Below are 13678 nucleotides of genomic sequence, written 5' to 3' on the forward strand. Positions count from 1 at the left end.
CATATACACTTTTCCTGATTTTATTTTATTTTTTTTGCTTTGTAGCAGAAGTGTGAAGGTTTGTGCTGACAGTGACTGTTTGGAACTGTTCTCAATTCCCTCCACCTTCACAGTTCCGGTTGAAGGGAAAAAAACTAAACAAATCATGATGCTGCTGCCGCCAACATCTTTAATTGTAGGTATTATTTATTTGAAAGATAAGCAGTGTTATATTTGCTCCAAACATACCTATTGGAGTTATGGCCAAAATGTACAACCTTGGTTTCACCGGTTGTTAGAAATCTTTTGTAGTTACACTATATAAAAAAAGATGACTTGACTTGACTTAACCTGTTTCTCCACCTCTAACCCAAAGTCAGCTGCATCCTCAGTGAGGATAAGAAATATTGAAAATGGATGGATAGAAACAAATATCAATATGCTTCACTTTATTTCTGTATGTTTCTGCAAATATTTAAGTTTTCAAAAGATCACTTGTACAACATTCTTAGGAAATAATATCTCATCACTGGTGAGCTATTTTTTTTTCCTAGTACGGGCCCTCGGACACCTCATGTGGTCTTGGGGCCTATCCTGATCTACTCTATACTATGCTGTTAATAAATTCAAAACAGTATTACTCTGGGTTTGTGCAATGGATCAGGAGCACATGGAGAAAGATCTGCAATCTCATTCACCATGTCTGCAGACAAATACAGTACATATTCGTAGAAAGACAAACAGGCAGGAAGTATTTGTGCATGCGTTTTTGTGTGCCACTTACCTGGGTTCTCACAGTATGCATTGTTGCACCTTTAGTGGGAACACTAGTATGTTTTTGATCTGGAATCATAGAATACAAAAAAAAAATAATAATTACACAAGTGGAATTTGTACAGTAAAAGGGAGAACCCATGCACTCCTTAAGCATTCCCATGGGGCGTTCAAACATGCAATAACTTACAACATAGATCAGTGATGTCAAACTGAATCCCTCGAGGGCCGCAGCCCTACAGGTTTTCGAGGCCTCCCATTTTCAACACAGCTGATTCATATTTAAGCTCATCAGCAAGCTCTGCAGGAGCCTGATAATTATCCTGATCCTTGAATCAGGTGCGTTGGGAGTAGAGAAGCCTAGAAAACATGCAGTGCTTCGGCCCTCAAGGACCGGATCTCGACACATGGGATATAGATAGATGAATTGGATTATATTCATTCATTTCCACTGGTTTATAATTGTATTTGTATGACCCCAAGGTATGTCCATACCAAAGGGAACATTTGCATCACTTGAACCTTTATGGGGACTCGGAGTGAGGACCATTATGGGCTTCTCTTCCAAAATTTTTTCCTCTGTGTTCATTACTACTACAAGAAATTAGACCATAAATTAGATCAAACCCTAAAGTATGTGTTGGCAGTGAAAAGTCTGAACTCACATTCCTGTCCTCATTTGACCAGTCGGGATACAGCTGAGCATGGATCTTTTTCTCTGCAAGCGCCATCTCATAATATTTTGCCTGTTCCTCTTGACTCAGGGATGACCACTGTGGACACGTTAATAGTGTCAGCACATACACAAACGCTCCGCTAACAAAAATGCATGTTAACAAGTTGAATCAACATACAATCTGACCGAGGTACGTGTGCAACGCCGCACTGTCCTTCAAGTTCATTTGGGCTTTGACCTTTGGCCGCTGCTCTTTGAGGTAACACATGAAGGCATTGGGAGGTTTTTTAATGTGAGACTCGTCGACATCTTGTTGGCCTCGGTGCCTCCGTTTTCTAACAAAAAATGGGAACAGTTAAATGAACCAATACACAACAGACCAACTGTATATTGTGCTGTCAATCAAAATACAACAGTATTACGTTGCTTTGGAGATGTATGGACAAGGAGCATCCAGAGGAAGATGTGCAATCTCATTCACCATGTTCCTATGCAAAAATACACCATAATATATGGAAAGGACAGTGAATCCTCAGTAGTGATGACAGTGTTTGTGTGTTTGTCTGTCACACACTGTATGTTACTTACAGTGTGCTTACAGTATGCATTGTTGCATCTTCAGCTGGTGGAGACACTGGGCGGTTTGTATACTGGAGCCATGGAACAGAACAGAATCAATTAATCAGCCCAAAATGCCAGCATCTTTTCTCCTTACTGTTCCCCTTGGGGGCGCCAGAGAACTTATTGGAGAAAAGGGCGGACAAAGAAATCTGTATATCCATACTTAAATGCAGAACTATATTGTTGATGTCATGTTCACTTGGAAAGTTGTGCACTCAGCCTGATGTTGGAAAACCGCTGCAAGCAGCCACTGAATTGTCGGGATATGATTTCTGGGAGGTTTATTATTATAAGTAGAATTTACAACACGGTTGTGTATGACCTGGCAGTAAAATAGTATTAACGAATGTTTAAAGATGGACAGGAATTGAACTGAATACACAGGAATATAACACAAATGTACAAAATTGAAGTATATAATGTGGATCCAGTTTATCATATGTTTGTTATTGTGGGTGGAATTTGCTGTTGTCTGCAACTGCATGGTATCCTATTGAGAGATGTTACATAATTGCAAAATATACTTCTGCATCCTTCTCTAATTTGTATTGCGGAACTGAAATACAGTGTACCTTAAAAAGTATAGAAACAGCAATGTCAAGTCCTTTGTTTTTGTTGAATACTGTAGTATTTGGTTTTCAGAAAAAAAGATGCTTTCGGATAAAAGATGAGTAGGATGAGACAAAAGTTTAGAATTCCAGCTTGTATTTCATGGTATTTTTTTATTTTTTATTTTTTTTAAAGAGCTCAGAATTGTTCATTCGGTAGTCTTACCGATTCAACGTCTTATCATCGTTGCTCTTTTTTCTTTTTTTTCTTTTTTTTTGTGTGTGCGTGCGTGCGTGCGTTTGCGTGCGTGCGTGCGTGCGTGCGTGTGCGTGCAAATACGTATAAATTTATACTCATTAATTCACCTAAAGCCTTATAAATATCCCATTACCCTTCGCCTTAACCAGGTACTTCAGAATCTTGCCAGAGTCGTGAAGTTTAAATGGTCAGGAGACCAGAGAAAAGGTCAGAAAAAAATAAAGAGAAAAGAAAGATAAATCAAAGTGAAATCCAGCACCGACCAAACACTTCCTGCCTTCCCCATGATTACAAAATCAAAGTCTGACTCCAACCCCGGAGGCCTCTAAATTCCAGCAAATTTAGCGAGATCTCAAGAGACCAGAGGAAAAACTAAAGAGAGGAAGGAGGGAAGGATCGATAAGGCAGAGTGAGATCCATAGAAGCCAGTACTGTGATGGTTCTGTTGTCTCTCTAAGCAGTTCCGGAGTGTGGCAGGAGGCGGCGCCAACCTCGCAGGCAGAGGCCTGCTCCCGCACCTGGGGCTCATCAGCCTGATGAGCCAACAATCTATTTAACCAGCCCCTCCTTTGGTTCTGTGCCGGAACATTCCCTTGCCATACCTGCTATGTTTGCTTGTCTCCTCCTGCCACACCCTTGTTGTGTTCTAGTCCCTGGTCTCCGGCTTGTAGTGGTTTTTTGTTTCTCGTTCTACCGGTCTATTAAGACGGCTCTTTCTGTTGCTACTTTGGTCCCTAGTGTTTTATGTTGCTACTTTGCGCTTTAGTGTTTCTTCATCCCTGAACAAGGTGATTTTTGGTTGATACTTTGTTTTCTAGAACTTTTTCCCTGAGCAAGGTGATTTTCTGTTGGTACTTTTGTGAACAATAAACTGTGGACTTTGTCTCTCACTCTGCATCCTGGGTCCTGGCCTTGCTTTGCCTCACGGCACATAACAGAATGTTCCGGCCATAATGGACCCAGCAGAGTCAGAGCGCTTAAGGAGTGCGCTTTCGGCACAAGGAGCACTTGTTGGACAACACCAATCAACCCTGCAACAAGTGATGGACCATCTACAGCAACTCACCACCAGTGTGGACCAGCTGAACAAGCAGATGGCAGCCATGAGTCACCAACTGCCGTCGTCCAGCTCCTCTGGTTGCTCGCCCCCTCCATCGGCGGCAACCCCTCCAGCCTCCCAGCCGTCTTCTCCCAGAGAGCCATTTATTCCGATTCCTGCTAGGTATTCTGGAGACTTAGGCACATGTGCTCAGTTTTTGCTACAATGTAGATTAGTGTTTAACCAGCAACCCGGTACTTATGCTACTGCCCAGTCAAAAATCGCCTTCATTATGAGTCTGTTATCAGGACAAGCGGCCGCTTGGGCCTTGACAATCACAGAACAAGGATCGGCAGTGCTAAATGATTATGAACAGTTTACCGGAGAAATGAAACGCATTTTTGATCACCCGGTGCGAGGCAAGGAAGCAGTTGGCCAGTTGCTGGATCTGCGTCAAGGTAGCCACTCTGTCTCTCAATATGCATTAACTTTCCAGGTTCTGGCAGCCAGTAGCGGATGGGGGGACTCTGAGCTACAAACAATTTTTCAAAAGGGGCTCGCTGGGGAGATAAAAGATGAGTTGGCTTTAAGGGATGAATGTAACTCACTAAATGACCTTATTACATTAGCAACACGGATAGACAATCGGCTCAGGGAGAGACGGCGGGAGAGGAAGATGGACATGGCTCGTCGCTCGTCGACTTTCTCACCGTCCAGCTCAACCGTCATGGGGAACTCCACCGCCTCATCTCCGAGCACCGCTCCTGAACTCCATTCCAGCACGACACCTCGCGACGAGCCCATGGAGTTGGGCAGGGCTCGACTCACCCCTGTCGAACGACAGCGACGCATGAGGAGCCGACTGTGCCTGTACTGCGGCCAGGGGTGCCACTTCTTGGCAAGCTGCCCCGAGTTGCCAAAAGCCGGGGCTCACCAGTAGGAAGGGAGGCACTGGTGAGCCGAATATCTTCCCCCTCGTCCTCCCAAATACAGGTACCAGGTATGATTCACACGACACTTTGCTCGTTACCTGTCCAGGTGCTGATAGACTCAGGAGCCGATGACAACTTCATAGACATTGACTATGTTAAAAACAACAATCTTTCCCTGACTCCACTGACCTCCCCCAAGAAAGTTCTTGCAGTCGATGGGAGGCTTCTAGAAAGGGTTACACACAGAACCACACCCATTAATCTGACACTCTCTAGTAACCATCAGGAAGTAATTGAGTTCTATGTGATTTCCTCCCCCCTCAACACCGCAATTCTAGGGATTCCCTGGTTGAAGCTGCATAACCCCCACATAGACTGGTCCACAGGTACGATTCGGAACTGGAGCAACTATTGCCATGCCCACTGTCTAAAGTCAGCCCTACCTGCCAGGGGTCCTAACTCTCCCCACTACTCAAAAGATATTGACCTAAGTAACATCCCCAGTGAATACCACGATTTAGAGGCAGTTTTCAGAAAAGACTTGGCGTGCTCCCTTCCCCCACATAGACCCTATGACTGTGTTATAGAACTGCTCCCTGGGGCTCCACTCCCAACACACAGACTATACAACTTAACCAAACCCGAACGGGAAGCAATGGAAAAATACATCACCGAATCATTAGCTGCAGGACTTATAAGACCGTCTTCATCTCCACTAGGCGCAGGGTTTTTCTTTGTGGAAAAGAAGGATAAAACTCTGCGCCCTTGCATTGACTACACTGGCTTAAACACCATCACAGTTAAGAACAAGTACCCTCTGCCGCTCCTGGACGCTGCATTCAGCCCTCTCCACAATGCAATGGTGTTCACCAAATTGGACCTCCGAAACGCCTACCACCTGGTAAGGATACGCGACGGCGACGAGTGGAAAACTGCCTTCAATACCCATTTGGGACATTTTGAGTATTTGGTCATGCCCTTTGGGCTCACAAACGCTCCAGCAACATTCCAGTCATTTGTGAATGATGTACTCAGAGACCTGCTAGATAAGAATGTTTTTGCATATCTAGACGATATTCTCATCTTTTCTCGATCACATGAAGAGCATGTGGGGCACGTAAGAGATGTCCTGAGGAGGTTACTAGAAAACAAACTGTATGTTAAAGCTGAGAAATGTGAATTTCATGTTTCCACTGTTAAGTTCCTGGGCTATGTGATAGAAAAGGGGCGGCTCAGGGCCGATCCCTCTAAAATCGAAGCGGTTAAAGATTGGCCTCTGCCTACCAATCGGAAGCAGCTACAACGTTTCCTTGGGTTCGCTAACTTCTATAGGAGATTTATCCGAAACTATAGTAGTATAGCTGCTCCTCTCACGCATTTGACCTCAAACAAACTTCGCTTCGTGTGGTCTGCTGATGCTCAATGTGCTTTTAACCGTCTGAAAGAACTGTTTGTTAATGCCCCTGTTCTCGCCCACCCAGATCCCGAGCAGCAGTTTGTGGTAGAGGTGGATGCGTCAGATTCGGGAGTGGGGGCCGTCCTCTCTCAGCGCCTGCCTGCGGACCAAAAACTACACCCCTGTGCTTACTTCTCCCGTCGGCTTTCCCCGGCGGAGCGCAACTATGATGTGGGCAACCGCGAACTCCTGGCAGTGGTCCTAGCCCTCCAAGAGTGGCGGCATTGGCTGGAGGGTGCCGCTCATCCCTTCATTGTTTGGACGGACCACAAGAACTTGTCCTATCTTCGCACTGCCAAACGATTGAACTCTCGTCAAGCTCGTTGGGCTCTCTTCCTCGGACGCTTCAACTTCACCCTCACCTACCGCCCCGGCTCCCGAAACCTGAAACCTGACGCCCTCTCCCGGCAGTTCGCCTCTGGAGAGGAAGAGAGGGACTCAAGCACGATCCTCTCCCCTGAGTGTGTGGTCGGGGCGATGCGGTGGCGAGTGGAGAAGAAAGTTCAGGAGGCACTTGACAACCAACCAGTTCCAAATGAATGTCCTCCAGGGAGACTGTTCGTGCCACCTGCCGCCAGGACTCCTGTGCTCCTCTGGGGGCATACCTCAAGAATCGCTTGCCACCCTGGGATCCACCGGACACTCTCCCTGATCCAACAGCGCTTCTGGTGGCCAACCATGGCTGCCGATGTTCGGGCTTTTGTTGCGTCATGCTCAGTTTGCGCCCGCAATAAACCTTCTCATCAAGCCCCGGCAGGCCTATTACGCCCCTTGCCCATCCCCTCTCGGCCATGGTCGCATATCGCGGTGGATTTCGTCACGGGACTTCCCCCATCCGAGGGCAATGACACAATCCTTACCATCGTCGACAGATTCTCCAAGTCGGTTCATTATGTCCCCCTCCCAAAACTCCCCACCGCCTTGGAAACTGCTAACCTATTGGTCCAACATGTATTCAGGCTCCACGGAATCCCCACAGACATCGTGTCGGACAGGGGTCCACAATTCACCTCTCAAGTCTGGAAGGCTTTCTGTCGGGCACTGGGGATCTCTCCCAGTCTCTCCTCCGGCTACCACCCCCAAACCAACGGTCAGACGGAGCGTGCAAATCAAGACCTGGAAACAGCTCTGCGCTGCGTAGCCTCACGCCTTCCTGCCTCCTGGTCCGCGCACCTCCCATGGGTGGAATACGCGCATAACACACTGATCAGCACTGCCACAGGCATGTCCCCATTTAAGGTGACCTCGGGCTACCAACCCCCTCTGTTTCCCAGCCAGGAGTCCGAGGTTGCCGTCCCGTCCATCCATGCCCACTTCCGCCGTGCCAGACGAGTCTGGAGGGAGGCTCGAGCAGCGCTGTCCAGGACAGCGGAGCGCAACCGACGTCTGGCTGACCGGAGGAGAACCCCAGCCCCCGACTACCAGCTGGGACAGCGTGTCTGGCTTTCCGCACGTGACCTGCCCCTTCAAGTGGACTCCCGCAAAATGGCTCCACGCTTCATTGGCCCTTTTCCCATTGACAAGATCATCAACCCGAATGCTGTCCGACTCCGGCTACCGTCATCCCTCAGGATCCACCCCGTTTTCCACGTGTCCCTTCTGAAACCGGTCGTGGATAGCCCCCTCCAGCCACCCGCCCCACCGCCGCCTCCTCCCCGGATCATTGATGGACACCCTGCATACACCGTGAATCGCATCCTTGATGTCCGCAGGCGGGGCAGGGGGTTCCAGTATCTCGTCGACTGGGAGGGGTACGGCCCGGAGGACCGCTCCTGGATCTCACGTGCCCTCATTTTGGACCCGCAACTGCTGCGTGAGTTCTATGCCCGTAACCCTGATAAGCCTGGTCGAACGCCGGGTGGCGTTCCTTAGGGGGGGGGTACTGTGATGGTTCTGTTGTCTCTCTAAGCAGTTCCGGAGTGTGGCAGGAGGCGGCGCCAACCTCGCAGGCAGAGGCCTGCTCCCGCACCTGGGGCTCATCAGCCTGATGAGCCAACAATCTATTTAACCAGCCCCTCCTTTGGTTCTGTGCCGGAACATTCCCTTGCCATACCTGCTATGTTTGCTTGTCTCCTCCTGCCACACCCTTGTTGTGTTCTAGTCCCTGGTCTCCGGCTTGTAGTGGTTTTTTGTTTCTCGTTCTACCGGTCTATTAAGACGGCTCTTTCTGTTGCTACTTTGGTCCCTAGTGTTTTATGTTGCTACTTTGCGCTTTAGTGTTTCTTCATCCCTGAACAAGGTGATTTTTGGTTGATACTTTGTTTTCTAGAACTTTTTCCCTGAGCAAGGTGATTTTCTGTTGGTACTTTTGTGAACAATAAACTGTGGACTTTGTCTCTCACTCTGCATCCTGGGTCCTGGCCTTGCTTTGCCTCACGGCACATAACAAGTACATCCAATCCATCAAAGTGAAATCCAGCACCAACAAATTTTTATTTCATGGTATTTCTAAATGTGATAACTGAGGACAGAGCACATTTTGTTTCAATCAATCAATCAATCAATCAATCAATCAATCAATCCATCCATCCGGAGTGAGGTCGTGGGGGCAACAGCTTTAGCAGGGAAGCCCAGACTTCACTCTCCCCAGCCACTTCATCTAGCTCCTCCAATCTCAAAGTGTTCCCAGGCCAGCTGAGAGAAAGTCTCTCCAGCGTGTCCTGGGTCGTCCCCGGGGCTCCTGCCGGTGAGATCCCTCCATAGTTGGAACAAACCGTCCAGCACCCCTTCTTCAACCTGGTCTGCCAATCCCGAGCCGTTGTCCCCGATGTCCAGGCGTTTTAACCAGGTCAGTCCGACAACATCCAGAGCCTTTGGGAATTCGGGGGAAATCTCATCCACCCCTTGGGTTTTGCCAACAAGGAGCTTTATGACCTCAGAGACAGGAGAGTCCACCTCAGAATCCCCAGACTCTGTTTTCTCAAAGGAAGGCGTGTTGGTGGAATTGAGCTGGTTTTCAAAGTATTTTCCCAACAGACTCACAACGTCCCAAGTCGAGGTCAGCAGCACCCCATCTCCACTATACATAGTGTTAATGGTGCACTCCTTCCCCCTCCTGACACCGGAAGGTGCACCAGAATTTGCCTCAGTGACTGCTGAAGCTGCGTTCTGCTTGGCCAGCCGGTACTCGTCGTCCCTCAAAAGTTTTGGAACAAAAACCAAGATTAACCTCTACCAAAGTGATGGATAGGCCAAAGTATGAAAAAAAAAAAAAAGATCTGCTTATGATCCAAAAGACACAAACTCATCTGTGAAGAATGGTGGAGATAATGTCATGGTTTGGGCTTGCATGGCTACTTCTGGTGTATTCTTATTTTTGTGCATGTTCAAAATAAATGTATAAATCAAATTAAAACCCACAACAAACCGCCTCCACATCAAAGAACTTCATCAGGTGGTAAAAAGTGTAAGGTCTTCCTGGCCAAGTCAATCATCTGACCTTAACCTAATGAGCACAAATCTAGACTTAAATGCCATAAAATAAAAGTTGGAATTCTTTTGACCCCAAACCCAAATGTCTTCAGAATACAACAACAACAAAAGAATTGGCCTTGCCGTTCCAATAGCTACAATTTTATCATGTAATCAACTGTCTTGAATTGGAACTCATTTGCAGTTGTACATTTCAGCACTATATCCGTCCATCATTGTTGCAGAGAACTGTTAGAATAGGTCTCTTAAGCTAGACCGTGTGACCTGTCCTGGCTTGGTTGTCTTCCTATTTATCTCCACTTTGGCGCACTTATCCAATTGAAACCATTTAAGACCATCAGGTCACACATTTTCGTATGGGCTAGGCCGAGCCACCCCCTAAGAGTAGAGACCACTTTAAATAGATCAGACCTTCTTCCGCATTCATCAGAAAAGGCTCCACAGCTGTGTACTCGAGCTTTCTGGCATCCAGTAAATAGTTCAACTGAGGATATGCAGTCTCCTGGATTTTATAATTAGAATAGCGAGTGTTCAAGATAAAAAAAATTAAAAAACGGTGAAAGTTCCGATCTGAACTTGACAGAACTACAGATTGTTATCCACTTCCCTGATAAAAGAAAGGACTCCCTGCCTGACTGCTGCTGTGAAATTGAAAAGGCATGCGACACAGACTCATCTGAGGGTGGACGCCAAACCTAGGCATTGACACTTCCTGAGGCGTGTCTTGCAAGATGTTTACGCACAACTCTTTCAGAGTTTCGGCCACATCATGATTGGTTCAAATTCTTCCCTCAGACTCTCCATAATGGTCCACCCAGCTTGCCTTACAGCCTTGCCTCTATCCTGATGATTTATGGCCTCCTGTCACACACATCAGAGGCAAGCTGCTTTTGACACCATTTCTACTTATAAAACAAATCGTGCACTTTATTGCTTTTACTATTCTACATTCATGAAAAAAATGATAGTTGTCACAAAGGTTTGCTACAGAATTTCAGTGACTATGCTACAAAATAGTTTTAAATTTTACCTTTTGGACCTCCGTGTGAGACAGGAGAATGCATAACATATTCCAGTCAAATTGTAACAAAATGTATTTATTAGTGTTGTTCCGATACCATTTTTTGGCTCCCGATACCGATACCCAGCTTTGCAGTATCGGCCGATACCGATACCATACCGATACTTAAGGTTTTTTTTCCTCAACATGAAAAAGCTGTCCTGCCATTGGTTCAGAGCATTCAAGGGCCAATAGGATATCTTAGATCGGCATGCAGTGAACATGTCACATATCAGTGAATGTTGTGCACGAGCAAGACACAAGATGCTGCATCCAAAATCCTATATTAGCATTGGAATTAATGGTATCGGCATGTTACTTGTGAGTAGTCACCGATACCGCTACGTACCACTGTTTTTATGCAGTATCGGCACCTCTGCCGATACCAGTATCGGTGTCGGAACAACACTAGTATTTATAATAACATTTAAAAACAGTCATGTTGTAGCAGAGCAAGGTAATAATTGGCCATTATATTAACAGAATTACAATAACAGTATATTACATGATCTATCAATACTAATTACTTTTGTATTTTTCACACTCCACACACACAACATAGGCACGTTTACCATTATAAACTACTACGAGCAATTTCTTACATGTGTGAAATTTACCAATCTTTTCACGGCTGCTACATCAGGTTCAACTCTCAACCGGTTCTGTTGCGTTTGTCTGTTCAGAGGCACTGCTCAGTTGGCTGTTCCATTCATTGTGCAAGGCCAGGACGTAACTTGTGATGATGACACAAGGCCGCTCACAAAGCTAACCTTTCTGGTTTTTAAAGGTGAAAGAGCTTCTGTCAGGTGGTGCTTTTTGCACTCCGGGGTCAGAGGAGCTCATGTGCTGTACTGTGCTGTACTTTACAGTACACATGCACAGATCTTTATTTGTAAACTCATCTTTACTTATAGTACTTTCACAACAGCTGCAGCTGTAATAAAGCGCTTTACAGAACATATAATAAACAGCCCATATTCAATGGGAATTTTAAATACACTGCATGCACAAATGCAAATAGCGATGTCATCATTAGGATCATGGGTGAGATGCAGCCTTTGAGCGAGAGGTGGGGGTAAACCCTTGCGTTGGTCACCTGCTAATTTCAGGACACATAGACGAGCAACAATTCACATTCAAACTGACACCTACAGTTTGAATGCAGCGTTTTGGAATGTGGATAAACGCTGGAGTAACTACAGAAAACCTTGGTCAACATGCAAACTCCACAGAGGAGGGCAGGTGCCGAGATTCTAACCCCAAATCTCAGAACTGCAGGGAAAATGTGCTAATGCTGTCCATATTTCTTTTGTGTAAAAACAATTTTACAACAGTTAAATGCAATTAGTGCACAAAGTCAACATACAATGTTCTTCTCTTTTTCTTTCTTTCTTCCTTTGACTTTTTAATCGTTATTTTGATAAATAATTATAACTGCGGAATACAAATTTATAAACGTTATGAAATCAAAGTAAAATACAAACATGAGACTTGAGTAGAAAGTTAATGAAGCAAAATTTATGACTGTACGTGTTCAATTACGACCACTAGATGGCGCCAGATCTAATATAAGAAAAAATAAAAAGCATCCCTCTGATTTACCGCCACGGTGGTATCATATAGCTCTTTTAAGAATTGTAAAAGGTTTGTATGTCTTTAATGTCCTGTATGTGTGTACTGCAACACTCTGTGACTGTGTAATATTCATATACTGTACTTAAATCATATAGGCCTAGCATTAGTTGATATTACATTGTTTTGATCAGGTGGTGTTGACAGTTAAATGCTTTCAGATCGCAAATAAGAAAACGTAACACGTGATAATCGTGTGTACAGTACTTGTTTTAATAGTGTACAAACTAACCTCCACCAACACCGTGGCTCTAAAAAGTGCGCGTCCAATCACAGCACTCGAGCTCGTGTGCGCCTTGAGGATCTGTGCTCAGCTGAGAGGTGGTCTTTAAGAGTTCAGGGAGGACCACTGACCCTGCACACTTCTCTCACCATAGCAGACGCAGACTGGAGCCTATGAGAAGGCACTTAAGGCGAGGAAGAACCGCCGCGGGTCTCTGCGTAAAAACATTCCGAGGAGTCACGGAGGCGCTGCGGCGCACCAAAGCTGCATCAATGAGCAATACTTTTATTTGGCAAATCCTTTTCAAGCCATCTTAAACAGGCAATGGCTGTGCCCTGTTAACAAGACTAATAGTTGGTCTTTGATTTTTTATTTTTATTTTATTATTATAATTTTTATTTTTTGAGAAGATATTTTGGATCTGGAATGGGCACCCATTTCGAGTTGTTCTTCTTTGCCCTCTCTGTGGCTCTGTCATTCGGGCAGGACGCGGGCACCAAAGCCGCAGAAGAGGACATCCCGGAGGGCGCATCCACCCTCGCATTCGTGTTTGACGTGACCGGCTCCATGTACGACGACCTTGTCCAAGTTATAGAGGGGGCGTCCAAGATTCTGGAGACATCCTTGAGTAGACCTAATCGACCGCTCTACAACTTCGCTCTGGTCCCCTTCCATGACCCAGGTCTGATAAAGCTCATTTTCCTTAGCGCTTCTTGCATTTAAAGGCTGTTTGGTTTATTATTTGGAAAAGAGAGAAGTGGGAAATCTAATAGTTTGCTCACAATCCGCCCATTGAACGCCCAGTGTTGCTCACACCTCCAGATGAGGTTTGGTGTCTGCTCACAGATGTTCAGCTTGGCCGTCACTATCATTAGCATTCCACCAGCTTTAGTGTACTTTAGCTTTGCAATGTAGCTTAATGATTATCATCACCCAAGGTGCGCTATCATTCGGAGCAGCTTGTGACTCCTGTGTGTATTTCTGACCAATGCCGCCCCCCCCCCCCCCCCCCCCCCCCCAACCTCCTCACTAGGGTGACAACTTTCA

At 46.0% G+C, this 13678-nt stretch overlaps 1 protein-coding gene and 1 long non-coding RNA gene across 2 annotated transcripts in view; one reads left to right on the plus strand and one right to left on the minus strand.

Annotated features, from left to right (window-relative positions):
- Window positions 1-275: 275 nt before the first annotated feature.
- On the minus strand, window positions 276-1064 carry LOC144027741 (uncharacterized). Its single transcript, XR_013285530.1, has 3 exons — window positions 944-1064; window positions 764-822; window positions 276-682 (listed from the first exon to the last, which is right to left on the minus strand). It is a non-coding gene; the product is annotated as an uncharacterized LOC144027741 (long non-coding RNA).
- An 11743-nt stretch (window positions 1065-12807) lies between these two features.
- hmcn1 (hemicentin 1) overlaps window positions 12808-13678 on the plus strand; it is a 92684-nt gene continuing 91813 nt past the window's right edge. Inside the window, exon 1 of the mRNA XM_077533558.1 lies at window positions 12808-13313. Coding sequence (XP_077389684.1) covers window positions 13058-13313 — 256 coding nt within the window. The 5' untranslated portion in view covers window positions 12808-13057. The remainder of the gene's footprint in view (window positions 13314-13678) is intronic.

This window comes from Festucalex cinctus, chromosome 10, assembly GCF_051991245.1.
Source record: "Festucalex cinctus isolate MCC-2025b chromosome 10, RoL_Fcin_1.0, whole genome shotgun sequence".
Classification (NCBI taxonomy): Eukaryota; Metazoa; Chordata; class Actinopteri; order Syngnathiformes; family Syngnathidae; genus Festucalex; species Festucalex cinctus.